Raw genomic sequence first — 27,610 nt, 5'->3', positions numbered from 1 at the left:
TCCATTTTTTGTTTGGACCAGGCCTAGATGCAATTATTGCAGTGGTCGCTGGAGATAAGGGATTTTTCCTGCCACAAGATTAAAATGACTTAAAGGGACAGTAAACCTAAACAATGTTCCAACCTATTTAGATAATGTTTGCAACAATTAGTACTGCAAACATCCCAATGTGGATAGATATGTAGTGTGAAAGTAAAAATAGTTACTAGTTCATCTCCGGCCGTTTTGAGATGGCCGCCTAAACCCTCCTACCCCCATGCGTCATCCTGATTATGTACTCATCTCCACCATGAAACTACTCAATCCTGCGTGGTCCCCCAATTTGCGCATGTGCAGTGCGCCGTTTATGCTGAAGAGGGATAATTCTGTAAGTAACTAAAAATGACAGCATGCAGACAAGGTTAATAAAGCAATGGTTTTGTAAAGCAGTTAAATAAACAAGCTATGATTCGAGTAGTTTCATTTTTGAGATCAGTACATAATCAGGATGACGCTTGGGGGTAGGAGGGCTCAGGCGGCAATCTCAAAACGGCTGGAGATGAACTAGTAACTATTTTTACTTTCACACTACATATCTATACATATTAGGATAATGTTTGCAATACTAATCGTTGCCAACATTATCTAAATAAGTTGGAACATTTTTTAGATTGACTGTCCCTTTAAGGCAGGGTTAAGGTCTGCTGGAGGTTTTTGCTCCTTTTTGTCAGTCTAAGAATCAAAAGGCATCTTCCACATCTTCTCAGAGGACAGATTTTTCCAAGACCCCTTGCAAGCCCAACTCTTCCTGGTAAATGTCCAACCAATCCAATAAGCCCAGTCCAGCCTCTAAGTCTGGATGAAGATGCAGACCATAAGCCAGATGACATTCTGGGGCAAATGTAACTTTTTTTCAGGAGGCCTGTAAGTAGTTGGTTCAATTTGCTTGGGTGTTAAGCTTCATTTCCCAAGGGAACAAGACCTCTTTGAAGAGAATTTCTCGTGTCTGATATGCCTTTAGATAACTCAAAGGCCAAAGCCTTGTTGGCTTGTGTAAAACACCTGGAAACAGCTGGGATGGTTCTAATTTCTGTTGTGGAAGAGAATCATGGTTTCTACCCCAACCTGTTCATAGTTCCAAAGAAGAAAGGTACTTTTTGGCCTATTTAGGATCTCAAAACACTAAACTAATTTTTGAAAGTACCAAGTTTTAAAATAAAAACAACTCACAATATACTTTCTTTGCAGGAGAGTCGATTTATATATACCATTGACTTAAAAGATGCATTATGTGATCGCGGTCTGGAGGGCGTGCCTTAGCTTCACAGGGATGCCCCCTGACCCGATCCCATCATTGAAATCTTGCGATCGTGTGTACGATCGCAGGATTTCAATTTGTTTATTGATGAAGTAATGATTGATAGCCAATGGCTATATGGGGTTCTCAAAAGGTGTCTTTTAAAATCTTTAAAATCCAATAGTGACCTAAAGGGAAAAAAAGAACAACAACATTGCACAATAACGTTTTAACAAAATTGAGAATATTGGAACAACAAATATTCTCAATTTTGTTAAAACGTTATTGTGCAATGTTGTTGTTCTTTTTTTCCCTTTAGGTCACTATTGGATTTTAAAAGACACCTTTTGAGAACCCCATATAGCCATTGGCTATCAATCATTACTTGTGAGAAACCTTATTTCTCTTGTTAAGTGTAGTCAGTCCACGGGTCATCCATTACTTATGGGATTATATCTCTCCCCAACAGGAAGTTGCAAGAGGATCACCCAAGCAGAGCTGCTATATAGCTCCTCCCCTCACATGTCATACCCAGTCATTCTCTTGCAAGTCTCAACAAAGGAGGTTGTGAGAGGAGACAGGAGTTTTTTACTTAATTCTTCAATCAAAAGTTTGTTATTTTAAAATGGCACCGGAGTGTGCTGTTTTTTCTCTCAGGCAGTATTTAGAAGAAGAAGATCTGCCTGCGTTTTCTATGATCTTAGCAGACGTAACTAAGATCCACTGGCTGTTCTCGCGCATTCTGAGGAGGGGTAACTTCAGAAAGGGGAATAGCATGCGGGGTCCTCCGCAAATGAGGTATGTGCAGTATAATATTTTCTAGGAATGGAATTGACTAAGAAAACACTGCCGTTACCCATATGATGTAAGTACAGCCTTTAATGCAGTAGTAGCGACTGGTATCAGGCTGTTAAATGTATGCGCAGTTGAGTTATTTTCTAGGGACTAGAATTTGACTGAGAAAATACTGTTAATACTGAAATAAATGTATAAGCCTTAACTTCAGTAGAAGCGACTGGTAGCAGGCTTAGTGATAACTTTACATAACACTGGAAAAGTTGTTTTTAAAACGTTTACTGGCATGTTATTCGTTTTGTGAGGTACTTTGGTGATAAATCTTTTTGGACATGATTTTTTTCCACATGGCTAACGTTTATTTCTGCATAGAAACCGTTGTAACAGGTCTCCCACTGTTGTAATATGAGTGGGAGGGGCCTTTTTTAGCGCCTTGTTGCGCAGATAAAATTCTAGCACAGTCTTCCTGCCTTTTCCTCCTTGATCCAGGACGTCTCCAGAGAGCTCAGGGGTCTTCAAAATTCAATTTTGAGGGAGGTAATCAGTCACAGCAGACCTGTGACAGTGTGTTTGACTGTGAGAAAAACGTTAAATCTAAAATTGATTATCCGGTTGTGGGTATTGAGGGGTTAATCATCTGTTTGCTAGTGGGTGCAATCCTCTGCTAAATTCATACATTTATTGTTAAAATTGTTGGCTATAACTGAATTAGTTCATTGTTATTTCAACTGTGACAGTTTTTTTGTGTTTTTAAAAGCGCTGCTGCGTTTTTTCATATTGCTTGTTAATTCACTGACAGTTTTTTTCCAAGCTTGCTAGCCTTCATTGCTAGTCTGTTAAACATGTCTGATACAGATGAATCTACTTGTTCATTATGTTTAAAAGCCAATGTGGAGCCCAATAGAAATTTGTGTACCAATTGTATTGATGTTACTTTAAATAAAAGTCAGTCTTTACCGGTAAAGAAATTATCACCAGACATCGAGGGGGAAGTTATGCTGTCTAACTCTCCTCACGTGTCAGTACCTTCGCCTCCCGCTCAGGAGGTGCGTGAGATTGTGGCGCCAAGTACATCAAGGCCCTTACAAATCACTTTGCATGATATGGCTAATGTTATGAAAGAAGTATTATCTAATTTGCCTGAGTTAAGAGGCAAGCGCGATAGCTTTGGATTTAGGACAGAGCGCGCCGATGACACGAGAGCCATGTCCGATACTGCGTCACAATTTGCAGAACATGAGGACGGAGAGCTTCATTCTGTGGGTGACGGATCTGATCCGGAGAGACCGGATTCAGAAATTTCAAATTTTAAATTTAAGCTTGAGAACCTCCGTGTATTGCTAGGGGAGGTGTTAGCGGCTCTGAATGATTGCGACACGGTGGCAATCCCAGAGAAATTATGTAGGCTGGATAAATACTATGCGGTACCGGTGTGTACTGACGTTTTTCCTATACCTTAAAGGCTTACAGAGATTATTAGCAAGGAGTGGGATAGACCCGGTGTGCCTTTTTCCCCTCCTCCGATATTTAGAAAAATGTTCCCAATAGACGCCACCACACGAGACTTATGGCAGACGGTCCCTAAGGTGGAGGGAGCAGTTTCTACTTTAGCCAAGCGTACCACTATCCCGGTGGAGGATAGTTTTGCTTTCTCAGATCCAATGGATAAAAAATTAGAAGGTTACCTTAAGAAAATGTTTGTTCAACAAGGTTTTATATTACAGCCCCTTGCATGCATTGCGCCCGTCACTGCTGCGGCGGCATTCTGGTTTGAGTCTCTGGAAGAGGCTATTCGCACAGCTCCATTGGATGAGATTATGAACAAGCTTAAAGCCCTTAAGCTAGCTAATGCATTTGTTTCGGATGCCGTGGTGCATTTAACCAAACTAACGGCTAAGAACTCCGGATTCACCATCCAGGCGCGCAGAGCGCTATGGCTTAAATCCTGGTCAGCAGATGTAACTTCTAAATCTAAATTGCTTAATATTCCTTTCAAAGGGCAAACCTTATTCGGGCCCGGCTTGAAAGAAATTATTGCTGACATTACTGGAGGTAAGGGTCACTCCCTTCCTCAGGACAGGGCCAAATCAAAGGCCAAACAGTCTAATTTTCGTGCCTTTCGTAATTTCAAGGCAGGAGCAGCATCAACTTCCTCTGCCCCCAAAACAGGAAGGGACTGCTACTCGTTACAGACAGGGTTGGAAAGGCAACCAGTCTTGGAACAAGGGCAAGCAGGCCAGAAAACCTGCTGCTGCCCCTAAGACAGCATGAAGTAAGGCCCCCCTGTCCGGAAACGGATCTAGTGGGGGGCAGACTTTCTCTCTTTGCCCAAGCTTGGGCAAGAGATGTCCAGGATCCCTGGGCGTTGGAGATCATATCTCAGGGATATCTTCTGGACTTCAAAGCTTCTCCTCCACAAGGGAGATTTCATCTTTCAAGGTTATCAGCAAACCAAATAAAGAAAGAGGCGTTTCTACGCTGTGTACAAGACCTCTTATTAATGGGGGTGATCCACCCAGTTCTGCGGTCGAAACAAGGGCAAGGATTTTATTCAAATCTGTTTGTGGTTCCCAAGAAAGAGGGAACCTTCAGACCAATCTTGGACTTAAAGATCCTAAACAAGTTCCTAAGAGTTCCATCATTCAAAATGGAAACTATTCGAACCATCCTACCCATGATCCAAGAGGGTGAGTACATGACCACAGTGGACTTAAAGGATGCCTACCTTCACATACCGATTCACAAGGATCATTATCGGTATCTAAGGTTTGCCTTCCTAGACAGGCATTACCAGTTTGTAGCTCTTCCCTTCGGGTTAGCTACGGCCCCAAGAATCTTTACAAAGGTTCTGGGCTCACTTCTGGCGGTACTAAGACCGCGAGGCATAGCGGTGGCTCCGTACCTAGACGACATTCTGATACAAGCGTCAAGTTTTCAAACTGCCAAGTCTCATACAGAGATAGTTCTGGCATTTCTGAGGTCGCATAGGTGGAAGGTGAACGTGGAAAAGAGTTCTCTATTACCACTCACAAGGGTTCCCTTCTTAGGGACTCTTATAGATTCTGTAGAGATGAAAATTTACCTGACGGAGGCCAGGTTATCAAAACTTCTAAATGCTTGCCGTGCCCTTCGTTCCATTCCACACCCGTCAGTAGCCCAGTGCATGGAAGTAATCGGCTTAATGGTAGCAGCAATGGACATAGTACCATTTGCGCGCCTTCATCTCAGACCGCTGCAATTATGCATGCTCAGTCAGTGGAATGGGGATTACTCAGATTTGTCCCCTCTAATAAATCTGGATCAAGAGACCAGGGATTCTCTTCTCTGGTGGCTTTCTCGACTCCATCTGTCCAAAGGGATGACCTTTCGCAGGCCAGATTGGACGATTGTAACAACAGATGCCAGCCTTCTAGGTTGGGGCTCAGTCTGGAACTCCCTGAAGGCTCAGGGATCGTGGACTCAGGAGGAGAAACTCCTCCCAATAAATATTCTGGAATTAAGAGCGATATTCAATGCTCTTCTAGCTTGGCCTCAGTTGGCAACACTGAGGTTCATCAGATTTCAGTCGGACAATATCACGACTGTGGCTTACATCAACCATCAAGGGGGAACCAGGAGTTCCCTAGCGATGTTGGAAGTATCAAAGATAATTCGCTGGGCAGAGTCCAACTCTTGCCACCTGTCGGCGATCTATATCCCAGGCGTGGAGAACTGGGAGGCGGACTTCCTAAGTCGTCAGACTTTTCATCCGGGGGAGTGGGAACTTCATCCGGAGGTCTTTGCTCAACTAGGATTTTGTCCTTTCTACAAGAGGGTTTAGAAAAGGGTTTATCTGCTAGTTCATTAAAGGGACAGATTTCTGCTCTGTCTATTCTGTTACACAAACGTCTGGCAGATGTTCCAGACGTTCAGGCTTTTTGTCAGGCTTTGGCTAGGATTAAGCCTGTGTTTAAGACTGTTGCTCCGCCGTGGAGCTTAAACTTAGTTCTTAAAGTTCTTCAAGGTGTTCCGTTTGAACCCCTCCATTCCATTGATATTAAGCTGTTATCTTGGAAAGTTCTGTTTTTGATGGCTATTTCCTCGGCTCGAAGAGTCTCTGAGTTATCTGCCCTACACTGTGATTCTCCTTATCTGATTTTCCATTCAGACAAGGTAGTTCTGCGTTCTAAACCTGGGTTTTTACATAAGGTGGTTTCTAACAGGAATATCAATCAAGAGATTGTTGTTCCATCATTATGTCCTAACCCTTCTTCAAAGACGGAACGACTTTTGCATAATCTGGACGTAGTCCGTGCCCTGAAGTTCTATTTACAGGCAACTAAAGATTTTCGTCAAACTTCTTCCCTGTTTGTCGTTTACTCGGGACAGAGGAGAGGTCAAAAGGCTTCGGCTACCTCTCTCTCCTTTTGGCTTCGTAGCATAATACGTTTAGCCTATGAGACTGCTTGACAGCAGCCTCCTGAAAGAATTACAGCTCATTCCACTAGAGCTGTGGCTTCCACCTGGGCCTTTAAAAATGAGGCCTCTGTTGAACAGATTTGCAAGGCTGCAACTTGGTCTTCACTTCACACTTTTTCAAAATTTTACAAATTTGACACTTTTGCTTCTTCGGAGGCTATTTTTGGGAGAAAGGTGCTTCAGGCAGTGGTTCCTTCCGTTTAAAGTTCCTGCCTTGTCCCTCCCATCATCCGTGTACTTTAGCTTTGGTATTGGTATCCCATAAGTAATGGATGACCCGTGGACTGACTACACTTAACAAGAGAAAACATAATTTATGCTTACCTGATAAATTTATTTCTCTTGTAGTGTAGTCAGTCCACGGCCCGCCCTGTCTTTTAAGGCAGACCTAAATTTTAATTAAACTCCAGTCACCACTGCACCCTATGGTTTCTCCTTTCTCGTCTTGTTTCGGTCGAATGACTGGATATGACATGTGAGGGGAGGAGCTATATAGCAGCTCTGCTTGGGTGATTCAACTTCCTGTTGGGGAGAGATATAATCCCATAAGTAATGGATGACCCGTGGACTGACTACACTACAAGAGAAATAAATTTATCAGGTAAGCATAAATTATGTTTTTTCATTTTTTACTGTGCTAATATACATTTTTTAATGTGTTAATCCACATTCTTTTTCACATTTTTTGACGATCGTCACCTTAGAATATGTGAATGTTGTTTTTTCTCACGCTAATTTTTAATTTTTTCAACTTTTTCATTCTATTTTTGCATTTTTATTGTCTGCACCATGCACACCATCACCCACTAGTTTTTTGCATCACTGAATTGATCTAAACTGTATAGCACAAATTCAACAGCATCTTTTGGATTATTTGCAAGTTCTGCACCTTTTATTCCACACGTCGCACTCAAAACATCAAATTTGACTTGACGGTTACACTCTAATCCTGATTGTGCTGCTGCGCTCAATTTCTCCATTTCTACTGATATAGACATTTCAGACTACTATAGGAGCAGCACGAACAATTCCAAAATAGAGTCTTTTTCAATTTTGGACATTATCTCCACTCTATTATACACTTGTATTATTATTGCACTATACCCCGCCATGGGTCTAGACATCTGTGTAGGACCATTAGTATTTTAAGAAACGTTTTTACGTTATTTTAAACTATTTTAAAGTTTATTTCTGATTTTTATTGTTTCATGGATCCATGACCATATTGTTTTATTTTTATGTGATTTACCTGTACCAATTGTTGTAATAAACTGTTCAAGTACTCAATCCGAAGTATATCATTACTACCCCCTTGCCTCCGTAGTAAGGCGCCTTAGGGATCATCCTCCTTTTTCATATAAGCATTTATTTGGTGGTAACTAGGTACCACCACCCTTAGGCTTATAGGGGCCTGGTTGGCGCGGACCAATAGCTCTTTTCCATCAACTATTTTATAATCATATATATATAGTCTGTAAGTAGCAGTCTGATGTGATTAATCATATAGCCATATTAATAAGTCATTATATTCTTAATTATTTGCTCTTCATAGAATCATAGCATTTAATACCCTGGTATTACATTGCATTTTTGAGCATATCTCTATATTCCATACATACCTGCAATAGAGTTTTGTTGAAACCAATATCACCATAGATATATACATATTTATATTATTTTACTTAATCTAATAGGAATACATTCCTTAATAATTAAAAGTATGGACTCCTATCTATGCTATACTTCATAGGACAATTTATCTAGTATGTATTTCTTTAAAAACCTCATTTTCACACCAGATTCTTGAAGCAAAGAAAAATAAATGTAAAGTTTTATTTAGAAATACAGTCAAACATTTTAAATGTATGGCCATATATTCGTTTCACTTCATATTTAATACAGTATTTTGGGCATCAGACACATCTTAGATGTATTTAACATGACTCATATATATATATATATATATATATATATATACAGTATATATGTCTACACACCCCTGTTAAAATGTCAGGTTTCTGTGATGTAAAAAAATGAGACAAAGATAAATTATTTCAGAACTTTTTCCACCTTTAATGTGACCTATAAACTGTACAACTCAATTGAAAAACAAACTGAAATCTTTTAGGTGGAGGGAAGAAAACAAAAAAATCTAAAATAATGTGGTTGCATAAGTGGGGATGTAGCTGTGTTCAGAATTAAGCAATCACATTCAAAATTTATGTTAAATAGGAGTCAGCATACACCTGCCATCATTTAAAGTGCCTCTGATTAACCCCAAATAAAGTTTGGCTGCTCTAGTTGGTCTTTCCTGAAATTTTCTTACTCGCATCCCACAGCAAAAGCCATGGTCCACAGAGAGCTTCCAAAGCATCAGAGGGATCTCATTGTTAAAGGTATCAGTCAGGAGAAGGGTACAAAATAATTTCCAAGGCATTAGATATACCATGGAACACAGTGAAGACAGTCATCATCAAGTGGAGAAAATATGGCACAACAGTGACATTACCAAGAACTGGATGTCCCTCCAAAATTGATGAAAAGACGAGAAGAAAACTGGTCTGGGAGGCTACTGAGAGGCCTATAGCAACATTAAAGAAGCTGCAGGAATATCTGGCAAGTACTGGCTGTGTGGTACATGTGACAATCTCCCGTATTCTTCATATGTCTGGGCTATGTGTTAGAGTGGCAAGACAAAAGCCTTTTCTTACATCCAAGCCAGGCTACATTTTGCAAAAACACATCTGAAGTCTCCCAAAAGCATGTGGGAAAAGGTGTTATGGTCTGATGAAACCAAGGTTGAACTTTTTGGCCATAATTCCAAAAGATATGTTTGGCGCAAAAACAACACTGTACATCACCAAAAGAACACCATACCCACAGTGAAGCATGGTGGTGGCAGCATAATGCTTTGGGGCTGTTTTTCTTCAGCTGGAACTGGGGCCTTAGTTAAGCTAGAGGGAATTATGAACAGTTCCAAATACCAGTCAATATTGGCACAAAACCTTCAAGCTTCTGCTAGAAAGCTGAACATGAAGAGGAACTTCATCTTTCAGCATGACAACGACCCAAAGCATACATCCAAATCAACAAAGGAATGGCTTCACCAGAAGAAGATTAAAGTTTTGGAATGGCCCAGCCAGAGCCCAGACCTGAATCAGATTGAAAATCTGTGGGGTGATCTGAAGAGGGCTGTGCACAGGAGATGCCCTCGCAGTCTGACAGATTTTGAGTGTTTTTGCAAAGAAGAGTGGGCAAATCTTGCCAAGTCAAAATGTGCCATGCTGATAGACTCATACCCAAAAATTCTGAGTGCTGTAATAAAATCAAAAGGTGCTTCAAAAAAGTACTAGTTTAAGGGTGTGCACACTTATGCAACCATATTATTTTAGTTTTATATTTTTTCTTCCCTCTACCTAAAAGATTTCAGTTTGTTTTTCAATTGAGTTGTACAGTTTATAGGTCACATTAAAGGTGGAAAAAGTTCTGAAATGATTTATCTTTGTCTCATTTTTTTACATCACAGAAACCTGACATTTTAACAGGGTTGTGTAGACTTTTTATATCCACTGTATATATATATATATATATATATATATATATATATATATATTTATATATACATACAGTATTTATCAGTAATTATTATATTAAGTCATATATAGACAATTGGTTTAACTTTAAATCTTCAAACCCTTATGCTTTCAAAATACACATGCTAAGATACTTTTCCTTTTGTTACCTTTGACACAGACACAGTCTGGGGGCTTGTATATTGGGTTTAGTGTGTCTTTTTTTTTAACACTAAACTGTAAATGTTTACCTTTCCTGAGAGCTTGTTTCTAGGTTCAGACATTGGGGCTCCTGACTACCGGAGGTCCATTATCAGCTAACTTTATCACCCATTGTCAATGCAGGAAGTTTCTTTGAAGGCAATGCCTTTGAGGTCCCCATCTTATGGAGACAGGGTGAAAATAAAGATTCTAAAGATGTGGTCTGAACAGCAGGAGGTCTGGTCTGTTCAGTTTCATTAATAAAAAGACCTGTATTTTACAATGTCAAAACATTTGTACCCATGGTTAATATTTTAATTTAAATTAATTATTTATATAATGCATATACAGTATATGTATATATATATATATATCTTATATAATGTCATTCAGCAATACCCTGACATAGCGATGGACCACACACATAGAGGGTTTTTCTGCTGCTACGTGATCACTGTTGGAAAATCAGCCAAAGAGCTCGTAGTCTCCTTAGACCTGGGTATCCTTCCTGGGGTCTATAATAATAATGAGATCTCCTAAAGAGTGAGTATTGTTACTTCAGTAGTAGACAATCCATAAGTCTTCTTTCTGGATCTTGAAAATGTAAACTCTTTCTTGAGCCTGCTGAAAGGTCATGTATTATAACAAGAATTACTAAGTTTGTTTCTTACAAGTCACCACTTGCTGAGCAGGTGAGGTGTTTATATGCAGGTGCACTGGACATTCACAGGATATTTACATATGCCACTGAAACCATAAACACATACAAAAAATCTTGACAAAATGCTTGTATTAGATAGTGGACTCATGGTCAAAGGTGTTATAGGTCTGAGCAGAAGTCAATGAAATTCTAAATAGAAATAAGCCAATCTTGATTCACAGTACTGCACCTTAAACTAGTTTAAAATTAAGGAATTGTTACTTTGTTTTATTAACATTTGTTTATATTTAGACTGGTATTGGGTTGTCTAAGTAAACTGTTGTTGCTCAGATAAGTCATTTTTGGCACAGTAGTGTATAAGCATATCATGCATCCGCATTTGCTTATTTAACCCTTTGAGTGCTAATGACGGCTCTGAGCCGTCACAGAGTTTCCCACTCTAGTGCTAATGATGGCTCAGAGCCATCACTAGCACTCTCCCACCTTGAGGGAGATCTGGGGGCTCCCACCCGCTCCTACCCCGGCGATCGTGCCTGTAGAGTGGCAGGCATCGCCGGGGCATCACGTTTTGCGCGGTGATGTCACGCGCAATGACGTGATGTCACCACGCAACTTTATTAATTTGTCAATACAAAGTATAGGGAAAGGGGGCATGTTGCTTAGAAGCCCGTATCTCAGGCATCTAAGCAGCTACAGACCCCCAAGACCCACCATTGGAAAGGTAATCGCCTAACCTTTTCACAAAATCATTTTTTTTTTAATCAGCTTAGCACCCAGGTGGGAAAGGGCTTAGCACTCAAAGGGTTAAAGAGACACTAACGTCATAAGTGAACGTTCACGATTCAGAAAAAGCCTGTCATTTAAAAAAAATAAATCTTTCTCATTCACTTCCATCATCAAATTGCGCACTATGCTCACTTTCTGAGACACCAGCTCCTACTGAGCATGTGCAAAGTTTAGCGTGTATACATACAGTATATGAGCATGTGATTGGCTGATGACTGTCAAATGATATGGGGGGGGGGCATTGAAGGATTTTAAAACGTGTCAACTAAAAATCTGCTCATTTGAAATTCTGAGTGATATCAAATTGTGTTTTTATTGTGCATTATGCAGTTTTATTGTATTTAGTGTCATTTAAGGCAGAGACATTTGTTTATGATCTAGGAGTCAGTTCAAGAAGTTAGTAGTATGAAATAATTTTCAGTTCTTGGTCAACAACTAATATACCCAGCTTAAGTGAAATTCCCATAAAGCTCAGGCACGTATTAAAGAGACAGTCAAGCTTATAAATACAATTTCTGAGTGCTAATATTATCAAATAAAATATTTTAAATTACCATATTTTAAATATTGGTGGCTACACATATATGCCTCTTGTCATTGGCTCACCAGATGTTCTTGGCTAGCTTCCATTAGTGCATTGTTGTTTCTTCAACAAAGGATACAAAAAGAGTTAAAGGGACAGTAAAGTCAAAATTACACATTCTTGATTCTGATGGAGTATGCAACTTTATTAAACTTTCCAGTTTACTTTTATGATCAATTTTGCTTAGTTCTCTTGATATACTTTGTTTAAAGAGTAAACCAAGGTGAGCTCAGTAGCGTGCACGTATCCTTAGCCATTTGGCAGCAGTGTTTACAACAATGTAAATGTGTGTTTAAAAGTTAATTTATGTGGTTATTTGTATATTTTGTTTAGGTTCCAAAAGTTTATAAAATTGTTTTCCAAAATCTATACAGATTTACTTTAGCCTATTAATGGGGGTCCGAGTGATAATACCCACTAGATGATTAACTTTCTATCACACCTGGCAGGTATGTGGTGTCTTGCTAGTCCAGGCTCAATTAGCCATGCATGGTGACTATCATTCATGGACCATACTCAAGTGAGGATGAGTGTGCTGTCTGTGTATTGAATAGACAAATATGAGCAAGTGACTTAAGCTAGGGAGTACTACAAGAGAGATGTAAAAGGAGGAAGGTCCCAGGAAGCTTTAGGTCCTAGGTTGGTGCCCAAATGACCACCTCTACTTACCAAGTTTTTTATATAGAGACATAGGAGCATACACCTGGTTCTTACAGTATGCCTCAAGAGTGAAGACGAATGCAAGCTATAGGCAAAAATATAGAAGTTTCTAATCACCTGTTCAGAATTTTTAGTTGTCATGGTGACTTATACCCAGTATTTGCCAAGACCCACATTAAGTGTCAAAGGGTATTGTAAACATGGACCCTTGACCAATTGAAGAATAGAATAATTTTGCCTCATTCCGTTGGTATGGCCTATTTAAAGTAGCCACAGTATTAGATACATTAATTTAAAATTAGATACATTTGGCATGTTAATGAGTGTATTGTATACTTTTTCCAGCAGATGGATCCCTTTACTGGAATATTTCTGAAAGTCAAGAGGATGCAATCACCTGGTTCAAAGTATGTAACAAAGTCTCTGAATCCGATTTGAACTGTGCTGAAATAGAGCATAATAACAGTGACTGCAGTATTCAAGGATATAAAGACATCTTTCACACAAAACAGAACATGTTTAAATGCTTAGATCATTTTGGAATCCATGATAAGACATCACAACTAGTACCATCAACATGCTCGGCATATGAGGACCTGTTTGCTCCAAGAGTAAATCATTTTCAACCTGAGATAAATGATGCAAAAGTGAGATTATTGCCATGCCCAGAATGCGGGAAATGTTTTACCCACTTATCAAATCTCATTGCACATCAGAAGACTCATAGTATAAAGAAACCATTTTCTTGTTCTGAATGTGGAAAATGTTTTACCTGGCAATCAAATCTTATTAATCATCAGAAAATCCATAAAGGAGAGAGACCGTTTTTATGTTCTGAATGTGGTAAATGTTTTACCTGGCAGTCAAGCCTTATTATACATCAGAAAATTCATGCAGGGGTGAAACCATTTTCATGTATTGAATGTGGGAAAAGTTTTACCTGCCAATCAAATCTTGCAACACATCAGAAAATTCACAAAGGAGAGAAACCATTTTTATGTCCTGATTGTGGAAAATGTTTTACATGGCAAACAAGCCTTATTAGACATCAGAAAATTCATACAGGAGAGAAACCTTTTACCTGTTCTACATGTGGTAAATGTTTTAATCGACAGTCAAATCTTATTACGCATCAGAATATTCATACAGGAGAGAAAACTTATTCGTGTACTGTATGTGGGAAAGGTTTTGCCTCCCAATCAAGCCTTATTAAACATGAAAAAGTTCATACAGGAGAAAAACCATATTCCTGTTCTGATTGTGGGAAGTGTTTTACCCAGCAATCAAGCCTTGGTAAGCATCGGAAAATCCATACAGGAGTTAAACCATTTTCATGTTCAGATTGCCGAAAAAGTTTTATTCAACGATCAGACCTTCTAAGACATGAAAAAACTCACCTTAATTATATGAAATGTTTTGTTCTACAATAAGCTTGATATTCTGAATATCAAAACGTTTTCTTTAGCAATTAAATCTTCACAGAAAATGAATACAGGGGAAATTTTGGTCTTCATAGTTTGAGTATAAGAAATGAATACAAGTGACTTTTTTTTTTTTACTGGCAAATTAATATTTGTTGTTTCTTTATTGGATGTGAGCTCATCTTTCAGGCAGGAAAATGAACTTTTAAACAAGTAAAAAGGAGCGGACAAAATAGACAGAATCTATTTTAAAAATATGTCAACTCTTTATCCTCCCAATACCAAAGTTTGGTACATAAGTGTGAGATCTCAACCAATGTAATATTCCTGTTTTATATTTAAACCACAGGTAGAAGAAAAATTCAGAATAAAGAAACTGAAAAGAAAATGAAATAATTAAATAACATAAAGGTGTCATTAACTTCACCTGTTAGATTCAGATTCAAGAAAAAAGTATTAAGTCTGCTAATAAAAAATATATAATCTGAATTGTAGTGTGGTGTTTGTTATGGGGATCTTACTTATGACCACTCTTGATCACCTTATCCAAAGAAGAAGTCTAAGTGTTAAGTAGAACCTTAGAAGTAACAAAGAGCAAAGCGGGTTTCCTGCCTGGCTCTCTCTTCTGTAGCATCAGGTGGAATACTGTTTTCCCAAAATGTAACCAGCTGGAATTACTGGCTGAGTGGCCTCACCTAATGGAACTACATGTAATACTCACTACTATAAAGAAGAACAGATACTGATATAAAAATCCAGTATAAAACCTTTTAAAACTTACTTAGAAGATATCAATTTAGCACTGTTGATGAGGTTAGGCTGGGGCAACCAGTGTAAGGGGTTGGGAAAGCAGACACTCCCTCCTCCCCTTCATATAAAAAGACCCATTACACAAACTTAAGTAAACATTTAAAACTTTAGGGCTTGGTTAGGAGTGTGAAAATCAGCACAATGTTATTACAAATAAGCAAAACTATAACTTTTTTTACAATAACGCCCACAGATGGTCTTTATAAATGGATCATTTACAAAACATTTATGCAAAGACAGATCTAGTGTACAATATCTCTTTAACAAATACTCATGGTAAGTACTGCAATCTTAAGCACACTTTAGCTAAGTAGGAGACTAGGGTAAGACAGTGATAACCAAACATGATAACTTTAATCAGTTATCTAAAATGCAAATAAACAACTTTTTTTTTGTTATAGATTATGTCCAGGGGTGTGTGAGTACCCTTTTGGAGCTGCTGAGGGGTGGGTAATAAAATGTTTTTTTCTGAGGGAAATTATTTTGCTTTTTTCTCTGTCTTTTAGGGTTCTGAGGTGTTTTTTATTGGCTGATTGTTGTATTTTGTGCAAATACACTGATAAAGTTTTGCGATATATCTTTATTTCCAATTACCTGCAGTTTTGCTTATTATTTTGCAGTCATGTTTGTACCTCAACTTAATTTGAGTGACCCATTAGAAGGGACCCCTAGGAAACATACTGCAGCCCAAAGACGTTCTATAGTTCTTTTAAGCCAGTTTTAATATTTTCCTCACAGGAGGTGGGTGAAGAATTGAGGTGCTCCAGATGCTATATTGAGAGGGGTCCTCAAACCAATTTGAGGCCCATTTTTCTCCAAGTGAGCTGCTACAGAACTACAAAGGGAAGATTGGAGTATAGGGTAGTGACATGATTACTCCTGCTGAAGGAGTTAGCACAATCCTGTCACAAGGACTGGTCCTCTAGCCTCATACTGTTGGGTCATCAATTATGCTCCTCATAGTGATCCTTTGCTGTGATGTACACAGCACTGGATGGGCTTTCTACTGGAAGTAGTAATTTCTGCAAGAGGTAAGGGGTGCATTTTAGTTAAGTACATGTTAACATTTGCACTCACATAGCCCACAGGCTATTAGTATGTACTTTTGTGACACAGTACATCATAGCCAGGGGACAACTTTCTTAGTTTACACCACTCACATTACTAGCCTCAAATAACTTCAGTGCAAGGTTTTCTGGGGAAATGTGTGGAGCCTTATTAAAGTGATTATACATTTAAGACTTTAAGAATGTTGCAGTGAAAAATATATTAGTGCACAAGCAAAACCTTTTTTTTTTTTTTAAATGTATATTTCTTTCATACAGGTGGTGTGAGTTCATGATCCATTACTCCTGGGAATTACCCTTCTCTACCATTAGTGGGATGTAAATATTCCCAAATTCAAAGAGCCTTATAAAACCCTTCACACATACCTCAGTCTTTACTTTGCCTTTGCATGAGTTGGTTGACAAATGAAGATGTGCTTTTGATTATTCAGAGAGAGGGTTTTTTTTTAGTCTATGTTAAGGCCTGGTTTCCCCTCAGAGTACTTCTTAAAGGGATGTATATGGGGTATGGTTTGTAATTCTTTTTTCATCTCATTGGAACATTTTCATAAACCTTCCTTAATTGGTCACAGGGACTTGTTTTTTGAATCCCTTTATGGATCTACAATATACTCCTTTTCCTTAAACCTCTGCTGATATGTTTCAGTACTGGTTTGGCTGTCTGCTGCTTATTTGCTGGTGGACGAGTATCTATTGGTAGGTATAATTTATTAACTCTATAGCTATGTTCTGGGCACTTTATAAATATATATATATATATAAAACAGTGGCTTGCACTCGCAGTTGTAACATTTCGGGGACCATATCCCCTTTTCCAGACGTCTGAGGAAGGGGATACGGTCCCCGAAATGTTACAATAAAGGACCATTTTTGAAAAGACCAGCGAGTACAAGCGACTGTTTTATCTATGCTATTTTCCCGCATGCACCCTGGCAAGCTGTTAATGAAGTGAGAGTGCACTCCACCTGCTAAATTATATAAATATATATATATTTTTATGCAATACTGTGCAAATGTCTTAGGCCACAATTAGATTTGTTGTTTTAGCAAAGTTTTAATAACCATCCATATTTATTTTTCTGTCTCTTTATTAATATACAAACAGAAAATACAGGAAATATGTACACAAAATATAAAAAAACACAATTTCTTTCCAAAGGCAGGGAGAGTCCACGACTTCATTCATTACTATTGGGAATATCAACCCCTTGCCACCAAGAGGAGGCAAAAACACCCCAGCCAAAGACTATACATATCCCTCCCACTTCCCCTATCCCCCCAGTCATTCTTTGCCTTTCATCACTATAGGACACTGGTTTTCAAACCTGTCCTCAGACCTCCCTAACAGGCCACCTGTTGGAGATTTCTGATTAGAGCACAGGTGAAATAATCAGCTGATTTGTAAACATGATTATTCTACCTGCTCTCATCCAAGGTAATCCAGAAAACCTGGCCTGTTGGGGAGGCCTGAGTACAGGATTGAAAACCAGTGCTATAGGAGGATGGCAGAAAAGTGTTAGAAGAAATTTGTATTCCATTAGTGGGTATGTTCCCTTCAAGTGTTTAACCATGAAATCCTCTCAGTGAGAGTTGTGGTGAACGCTGGCTCTAGATGGGAACGATCTCTGACCACTATCTAGACTTAAAGCTATCACCTCCTGTGAAATCAGTGTTAACGCTTTACACTGTTTGCTCCTTATCTTCAGGTCCCTGTCAGATGTGTTTGGTGAGACTGTCAGAGCTTGAGGCGCTGTGCCTGCTTCACAGCTTTGATCCTGGAGGGTAAGTCCTTTCTATTACTTTTAGGAATTAAGCCTAGTAGGGTTGCAAATTCCCTGAGGTTATGGGGACATTGAAATAAACCGTTCACAGTGTGATATTTTATTATCTTCCGGATATGGGGACATTTAATACCTTTTATAATATGGAGGTTATTTACTGATCAGTTAGGGCCAATCTATGTGTACTGCTTAGCTCATTGCCAACGTGTGTAAGGTTTTTTTTTTTTTTTTACTCATTAAGAACATTGACAGAATATGCAGGACAGTTTGGGAAAATTTCCCACTGGGGCCTTTTTTACTGCTACACAGCTGATATTGAGCTTCACGCGATTTCTCTTCTAGTTGGGGGCGGTCTTTAGATGTGCACCATGTGACAAGGGCGCAGTTTTTCTCTGAAGCTGGTCAGAAGTGTGTTCCTGTGTAGGGATCAGCATAACAAGTTTGCTGAAGGCATTGGGAGAGATCCTGACTTCATTCCGGTCACGCTTGTCTAGCTAGGAGGTGGTGAGTACCTCAGCCAAGGCTGAGGGTAAAAGTGCTACGCTAAGTGTTGAAAAAATTATTTGTGGTTGCTATAATATTGAGACCTTATACCCGCTATGGAGGACTCTGATATTAACCCCTCAGAGGGTTCTGTTTCAGCGATCTCTGGGATGAATGCATGTTTATATTGTGAGTAGACTATGGTTTGCCCACCTGCACAATTCTGTTCTGTCTGCTTATGTTCTGTGTTAAAGACCAAGAAGGGGTCTAAATCTGGTCTATCCCCTGGTACTTTTAATGTCCTCTGAGCCTTCTACCTCTCAGGACTCTGTTGTCCATGAGATGCCTATTCTGCAGTGGCAGTCACCTTTTAACCGTATGACACAGGCAGTGCCTCGTGCCGCTCACCTTTATCTCCGGCTGGAGGTAATTTTGTTGCCAGAAGACTTTACTTCACAGCTACAGTCTGTGGTATCAGCTGCATTAAATGCTTTGCCTATCTCTTGAAAACGCAAGAGAAGGGTTAAGCACAGTTCCACTGACTTGGGGGTTAACACCTCTTCATTCTGAGTTGGCTAGTTTGTTTCACCTTTCTGAGGATGATCTAACCATTGTCCCCTTCTTCTACCTGTTTCCGGTCCCTGAATCTCATTTGGAGTTATGGATCTCTATCCCTAATGTAGACAGGGCCATTTCTACTCTCGCCAAGCGAACTACTATGGCTATATGGGATAGCTCCTCTTTTAGTGATCCCATGGACAGGATGTTGGTAGGCTATCTACCAAAGATGTTTCAACATATGGGTTTCCTATTTCAGCCAGCGGCTGCTGTGGCAGCAGGTGCTGGTACCTACTGGTGTGATTGGTTGTCAGAACTAATTGAGGTTGAATCCCCCATGAAGGATATACAGGACAGGATTAAGGCTCTCAAGTTAGCCAAATCCTTTATTTGTGATGCTAATATGCAAATTGTCCGTCTGAATTGTAAGACTTCAGGTTTTGAAATTTTTCCGCATAGAGCTCTTTGGTTAAAGTCTTGTTCCGCAGATATGGTTTCTAAGACCAGACTTCTTTCCTTACCATTTATGGGGAAGATTTTGATTTAGGGCCAGGCCTGGACTCCATCATCTCCACAGTAACCGGAGGAAAGGGTGCTTTCCTTCCCCAGGATAAGAAGGCAAGAACTAAGGGTCGCCAATCCTCTACTTTTCGTTCCTTTCGTTCAGACAAAACTCAGCAGACTCAGTCCTCCTCCAAACCTGAACAGCCTAAGAGTACTTGGAAGCCCAACCAGTCATGGAACAAGTCCAAAGAGGCCAAGAAGGCTACAGATAACAATTCTGCATGAAGGGCCGGCCCCCGATCCAGGACCGGATCGAGTAGGGGGCAGACTGTTTTTTTTTCCCTAGAGGCTTGAGTCCAAGACGTTCAGGATCCCTGTGTATTAGACGTTTATTTCCCAGGGTTACAAAATAGGGTTCAAATCTTGTCCCCACAAGGGGCAGATTTCTTCTCTCAAGATTATCTACATGACCAGAGAAAAGAGCAGCCTTTTTAGACTGCACTCAGGATCTCCTCTCCTTGGGAGTAATCATCCAGGTGCCCTCATCAGAAAAGGGCCAGGGGTTTTACTTGAAACCTCTTTGTAGTTCCCAAAAAAGAGGGAACCGATCGCCCTATTCTAGACTTAATATGTCTCAACAAGTTTCTCAGTGTCCCGTCCTTCAAAATGGAGACTATCAGGTCCATCCTTCCTTTGATACAGGAAGGGCAGTTCATAACCACAATCCACAAGGATCATTTTCAGTTCCTGAGGTTTGCATTCCTGGACCAACATTTCCAGTTCATAGCCTTGCCATTTGGCTTAGCTACTGCTCCCAGAATGTTCACAAAGGTATTGGGAGCTCTCCTAGCTATGGCCATGTCTCAAGTTATCGCTGCAGCCCTGTACCTGGACGATATCTTGGTTCAAGCTCCATCTTTTCTTTTAGCAAGATATCAGATGGAGTTTCTTATGTGTCTTCTCCGAACTCACTAATGGAAGATAAACCTAGAAAAGAGTTTCCTGTTTCCCAGTACCAGGTTTTTTTTTCTCTGAACTATCATAGACTCATTATCCATGAAGATCTTTCTGACAGATCAGAGATGCTCAGAGCTATTGGCAGCATGTCTATCCCTTCAGACCACGCTAAATCCTTTGGTGGCTCAGTGCATGGAGGTAATTGGTCTCATAGTGTCCTCCATGGACATTATTCCTTTTGCTCAATTCCATTTCAGACCTCTACAACTATGCATGTTGAGGCAGTGGAACGGAGATCACACATTTGCTGCAACAAAATGTTTTGGACAATCTGACAAGGGACTCTCTCTTGGTGGCTCTGTCAAGATCACCTGTCCCTAGGCACATGCTTCTTGAGACCATCCTAGGAGATTGTGACTACGGATGCCAGCCTCTTAGGCTGGGGTCCCAAGAGGGCTCAGGGGATGTGGTCCCGAGAGGAATCAGCTCTTCCGATCAATATCTTGGAGCTTCGGGCGATTTACAATGCTCTAAGGGCATGGCCCCTGCACTGTTTTACCCGGTATATAAGAATTCAATCAGAAAATATAACCTTGGTGGCTTACATTAACCACCAGGGAAAAACGAGAAGTTCCCTAGAAATGATAGAGGTATGTCAAACCCTTCAATGGGCGGAATCTCACAATTGTATTCTGTCCACGATTCACATCCTAGGGGTGGACAACTGGGAAGCGAACTTCCTCAGCAGACAATCCTTTCACCCAGGGGAGTGGGCTCTCCACCCCGAGGTGTTCTCAGAGATAACTCTCACATGGGAAATTACTAAGATAGATGTCATGGCTTCTTATCTCAATACCAAGCTACCCAGATACTGGTCAAGATAGAGATCCTCAAGCGGAATTGGTAGACGCATTAGTGGTTCCATGGAGGTTCAATCTCATATCTTTTTCCTCCATTGGCCCTTTTTCTGCGAATAGTGGTTCGCATCAAGCAGGAGCAGGCTCCGGTGATACTAATGGCTCCTTCTTGGCCACAAAGGATTTGGTTTTTAACACCAAGGTATATCATAGTTACCTTCATTGGTGTGAGGAACGCAGTTTTCCATGGTACAGGGTGAAGGTTACCCGGATTCTATCCTTTCTTCAAGATGGTTTGGAAAAGGGTTTATCTGCCAGTTCTCTGAAGGGTCAGATTTCGGCCCTGTTGGTCTTACTGCGCACAAGAGATTAGCGGATCTTCCTGACGTGCAGTCCTTTGTTCAGGCTCTGGCTAGAATCAGGCCTGTGTTTAAACTTGTTGCTTCTCTTTGGAGCCTCAACCTTGTTCTTCGTGTTTGGCAGCAGGCTTCGTTTGAGCCTATGCATTCTGTTGATCTTAAGCTTCTATCCTGGAAGGTTTTGTTTTTGTTGGCCATTGCCTCAGCTCGCAGAGTTTCTGAGCTTTCTGCCTTACAGTGTGTCATATATATGAGACCGGATTACTGTCCCTTTAAGGCAGGCCTATATATTCCCATCATGCCTCTGGCACTTTGCCAATAGTTTTAGTCAGTGTAGCTAAGTACTAGAAGTCTCAAGCCTTCACAACTTATCAACTCTTGGCTCCACAGCTTATATGCTGTATAATTTTCTACATTTGCCTCATAAAGATTATGGACTTTAAACAACTGATGCAGTATTATACTACAACAGAAATATTGCCTTCATAAATCGGAATTAATAATATTCACTCGCTTCCAACTCAATACTGCTGGCTGTTCCAAACAGGACAAGGCAAAGACAACCTGATTTTGTTGCTGGATTGATACATAGGATTCAAACATAATTGCTATAGTCGCAACTACTTTCTAATAGCTGAACAAACAAACAGAATAGTGAGCATTTTCGGGTCTCTCCCTCTCCTTGCCTGTCAGCAATCTTGCGATCTGGATTGGTTTCTTGTTTCACACCCCCGTTGTGACGTCACTCACGCTCCGCTCTCAGTGTGTGAGACTCTGCAGCTCCAGAGTGCGGCTCTCCCTTGCAAGGCAGCACGCCAACTTACCAGCACAAACGGACTGCTAAAACAAATTAAAGGTACACTTCTGCCTACAATTCTCATTAAGCTACAAGTTAACTCTTTAAACTCTATATAATCACAGCCTAGTAATTTCATTTGTTGTACCTTTGTTCACCAACTAACTAAAGTCATTAATTCAACACATTCTAACTACTTTCTACTGAACTTTCACAACTCAAGTTCCTAATTCCAAATAACAGTCTTGCAGGAGACTAACCTTGTGATAACAGGGGTAATCTATCCTCTCCTGTAACCAACAAATCAGGACTATCCTGAAAATATTGTAATACTTTCCCTATACTCCTCTGCAGTTGTGATCCAATTTAACTCTTCATTAGTTTATTAACTGAATATTCCTCCAGCTGCCTTACACAGTGTGATTCGCCTTACCTTATTTTTCATGCAAATAAGGCGGTTTTAAGTACTAAGTTAGGTTTCCTACCTAAGGTAGCCTTGAATCACATCATCAATCATGAGATTGTTGTTCCTTCTCTTTGTCCTAATCCTTCTTCCTCGAAGGAACACCTGCTCCACAATCTAGATGTTGTACGCGCCTTAAGATTCTATCTTTAGGCTACGAAGGATTTCAGGCAATCCTCTTTCTTGTTTGTGTTATATTCTGGTAAGCACAGGGGTCAAAAGGCCACTTCGACTTCATTATCTTTCTGGCGGAAAAGCATCATCCGTTTGGCTTATGAGAAGGCTGGACAACAGCCTCCTGAGAGGATAACGGCTTATTCCACTAGAGCAGTTTCTTCTTCTTGGGCTTTTAAGACGAAGCTTCCATGGATCAGATTTGTAAGGTGGCTACCTGGTCCTCACATACTTTTTTTAAAGTTCTATAAATCTGATGTTTTTGCTTCTGCAGAGGCAGTTTTTTGGGGAAAAGTGTTATAGGCTGTGGTGCCCTCAGATTAGGGTCCTCCTTTCTTTTTTTGCCCTCTCGTTTTATTCATTTATTATCCTCTGGAGCTTGGGTATTGGTTCCCAACAGTAATGAATGAAGTTGTGGACTCTACCTGCCTTTGGAAAGAAAACAACATTTATGATTACCAGATAAATTCCAAGACCCCGCCCGTAATATATGTTTTAGGCGGCTCCCCTGTTATTTTTCTTCTGGCACCTATATACCCTAATGTTTCTCCTGCTTTAACTTGTTCCCTCGGCCGAATGACTGGGGGGATAGGGAAGTGGGAGGGATATTTATAGCCTTTGGCTGGGGTGCCTTTGCCTCCTCCTGGTGGCCAGGTGTTAATATTACAAACAGTAATGAATGAAGTTGTGGACTCTCCCTGCCAGGAAAAAAGGAATGTATCTGGTAAGCATAACTTTTGTTTTTCAGAACAAAATGGCTTCTTCAGGCAAAAGTCAGTATTAAGTGTGACCTCCCTTGGTACTAAGCACATCTTGAACACTTTTGGGGAGACTATCCTGAAGTTTTCTGAAGTAATCTTCTGGTATAGTATACCAGGCTTCTTTCTGCACTTCCCAGAGTTCTTCTTTAGATTATATTTTATTTATTTCTCTGTCCAGGTGATTTATCAGCTGTTTTTTGATGATCCCATTAATTCGGACAATATCACCAACGACACTGGCAGAAATGCAGCCCCAAACCAGGACAGACCCTCCACTATGTTCCCCTGAAGGCCGCAAGCACTCATTCTTTCATCTCTCTCCAACTCTTCTCACATATTGTCGACGATTATACCCAAAAATTTCAAACTTAGATTTGTCACTCCATAAAACTCTTTTCCTCTGATCTTTATTCCAATCTTTGTGAGTTTTAGCATATTGTAGCTTTTTCACCCTGTTCCCCTTCCAAAAATGGGGTTTATTAGCTGTTACTCTTCAACAAAGACCATTCCTGATCAAGCTTCTTCAGACTGTAGAAGAGTCAACTTGGCATTCAGATGAAACTGCAGATGCTGAGCCAGGTTCTTGCTGGACTTCTTTCGGTCTTTTAAAGAAGAAACTCTGAGAAACTTCTCTTTAGATTTTGAATGTTTTCTTGGCTTTCCAGTCCTTTTTTTGTCCTTGACCTCTCCTGATTCTTCAAATTTCTTTATAACAGCTTGAATACCACATCTTGAGTATCCAAGTTGTTTGCCGATTTTCTTTTGAGAGTGACTTTGCTGATGCAAAAGTATGATTTTATGCCTGTCATATTCTGTGATCTTTGGCATTTTTAACCCCTTAATGACAGAGGACGTACCAGGTACGTCATAGAAAAAACTTCCCTTAATGACAGTTGACGTACCTGGTACGTCCTCTGTTGTCTGAAGTGCTGGAAGCGATCATGATCGCTTCCAGCTGCTTACAAGGGATTGTAGTGATGCCTCAATATTGAGGAATCACTACAATCCCCCATTTCACATACCGATGCAGAAAGGGCCATCTCTGTTTTTTAGTAAGGGATCTGGGAGGGATGTAGATTATTTAGGGGGGCCAGCTACACTACAGAAAACAAATATTTTATATTAAAAAAGTAAAAAAAACTATTTTGGGGAGCAAATTGGTTAATGGCAGACAGCTGCCAGTACCCAAGATGGCGGCAAATAGATAGAGGGGGAGGGTTAGAAAGATGTATGGGGGGGATCAGGGAGGTTGTGGGGTAAGGGGGGATCCATCACTGCAGACTGTATGACAAAAAATAAAAAAATATATTTTTATTTCAGTACTGGCAGCCTTTCTGCCAGTACTTAAGATCACGGTGACAATTGTGAGGTGGGGAGGGAAGAGAGCTGTTTGAGGGGGGTCAGGGGGGATCAGGGGGTGGGATGTGTCAGGTGGGATAATACACGTGTGGTGTGCAGCGGCATTTAGCGGCCTTCTAATTACCAAAAAGCAATGCCAAATCCATATAGGTCTGCTATTTCTGAACAAAGGGGATCCCAGAGAAGTATTTACAACCATTTATGTCATAATTGCACAAGTTGTTTGTAAATAAATTCAGCGAGAAACCTAAAGTTTGTGAAAAAAATTGTGAAAAAGTCAACAATTTTTTTTATTTGATCGCATTTGGCGGTGAAATGGTGGCATGAAATATACCAAAATGGGCCTAGATAAATGCTTTGGGATGTCTTCTAAATATAAATATATACATGTCAAGGGATATTCCTGAAAGATATCAGTGTTCCAATGTAACTAGCGCTAATTTTGAAAAAAAGTGGTTTGGAAATAGCAAAGTGCTACTTGTATTTATGGCCCTATAACTTGCAAAAAAAGCAAAGAACATGTAAACATTGGGTATTTCTAAACTCGGGACAAAATTTAGAAACTATTTAGAATGGGTGTATTTTGGTGGTTGTAGATGTGTAACAGCTTTTGGGGGTAAAAGTTAGAAAAAGTGTGTGTTTTTTTTTCAATTTTTTCCGCATATTTTATATTTTTTTATAGTAAATTATAAGATATGATGAAAATAATGGTATCTTTAGAAAGTCCATTTAATGGCGAGAAAAACGGTATATAATATGTGTGGGTAAAGTAAATGAGTAAGAGGAAAATTACAGCTAAACACAAACACTGCAGAAATGTAAAAATAGCCATTGTCATTAAGGGTAAGAAAATTGAAAAATGGTCCGGTCATTAAGGGGTTAAAGGAATGATGTGATTGAAAGTTGGTCTTATTAGCAAGCTTCGAATGAATTAAACTCATAGCACATGTGTATGTAATGCTCAAGCATGTCTTGCATAAACCTGGTGTAATAGACCTTTTTCACAGCAGTCATTTTTACATGAAATAGTATGACAAATACAGGTGTTAGCAATGACATTAATTAGGGTTCCATTCCATTTAGGTTTACGAGAGCCAGGTTCCGGCTATTGCTCAAGTGTACGAGGAGGTAACACTAAATACTTGTCACTTTAGCCTATAGAAGCAGTTTTTTTTTTTTTTTTAATACTGCATACAAATATCTTATATTTTCTGGTTGTATTCTAATAAAGAGACTGAGAAATAATTATATATGGTCATTATACCATTGCTAAAACAACAAATTTAATGGTTGCCCAAGACTTTTGCACAGTACTGTGTGTGTGTATATATATATATATATACATTTTGAGGCATAGAATGGATTTCTATACTAGAATCAAAGGATTCAGCCCAGTAAGGTTAAAATTTATAGTGTTAAGACCAGTCTATTTTTGGGACACCTTGTAAGTGGTGACTGGCTGAGCAGAATATGGCCATATTGTGTGACTAAGATCCCAATGTTATTAAAGAGCATAGAGTTTTAAACAGGCATTTATTGCAGACTTTATATCAAAATAAGTGTGGTTTCATTTTGGATGTGCGCTAATATTTTTTTATTTTTTTGTTTTTTGTGTGTATATATATATATATTTATTATTATTATTATTTATTTTTTGCTAAGATATATGGTCCTGGGGCAAAATCCTTTATACTATTCCCTTACTGTTTTGTGCTCTTCGTTTTTTTTTGTCACGCAGTTGCGCACATAGGGTTATTGGTTGTTGGGTTATTACATGTCCCTTTAGTCTTTCTATAGTTCTTTTGCGTGTTGGCTGGTTTACGCACGTTGGGTTAGCACATGTTTGTCCTCTGCTATGCGCACGTCCGGTTTTGGCACACTAAAATTCATTTTAGTTTTTTTAATGCACACTTTTTTTCTTTCTGATAAGCGTTAAATGCCTTCAGATATTATGTTAATGTCTCCTGCTTTGTTTTGCAGTTCGGCTTTGTAGCGAATCTCGGTATCCCAACTGGATATACCCGCTAATGTAGGTTTCTTCCTGCTAAACACCGACCAATCCCCCGAAACGGAGAAGGCTCCCCTCCTAAGAACGTTAGCCGAGACAGAATGTTTGAGGGTAAAAACAGACACATACTTTATTGGGACAACATACAGGTATTTAAACTGCATCAGGTTCATTAGCATGCAATAGATTCAGTGAACCGCTCACAGTTCATCACCAGGCCTTCCTTTGCAGACATATTTTGCACTCAGTTCCCCTCTAAC

The 27,610-nt window shown here is 39.7% G+C and overlaps 1 protein-coding gene across 2 annotated transcripts in view; it reads left to right on the top strand.

The window, feature by feature from the left end:
• LOC128666915 (zinc finger protein 501) overlaps positions 1 to 14,902 on the top strand; it is an 85,349-nt gene extending 70,447 nt beyond the window's left edge. The window contains exon 5 of one of the 2 annotated variants that reach the window (XM_053721731.1): positions 13,341 to 14,902. In XM_053721731.1, the coding sequence (XP_053577706.1) occupies positions 13,341 to 14,422 (1,082 nt within the window). In that variant the 3' untranslated portion in view covers positions 14,423 to 14,902. Of the gene's footprint in view, positions 1 to 13,337 lie in introns of both variants that reach the window. The other variant, XM_053721730.1, reaches the window with a different exon arrangement.
• The last annotated feature ends 12,708 nt before the right edge of the window (positions 14,903 to 27,610 follow it).

Source organism: Bombina bombina, chromosome 7 (genome assembly GCF_027579735.1).
Source record: "Bombina bombina isolate aBomBom1 chromosome 7, aBomBom1.pri, whole genome shotgun sequence".
Taxonomy (NCBI): Eukaryota; Metazoa; Chordata; class Amphibia; order Anura; family Bombinatoridae; genus Bombina; species Bombina bombina.
Note: the sequence above shows the minus strand (reverse complement) of the source record. Positions and strands in the feature narration are given on the sequence as shown.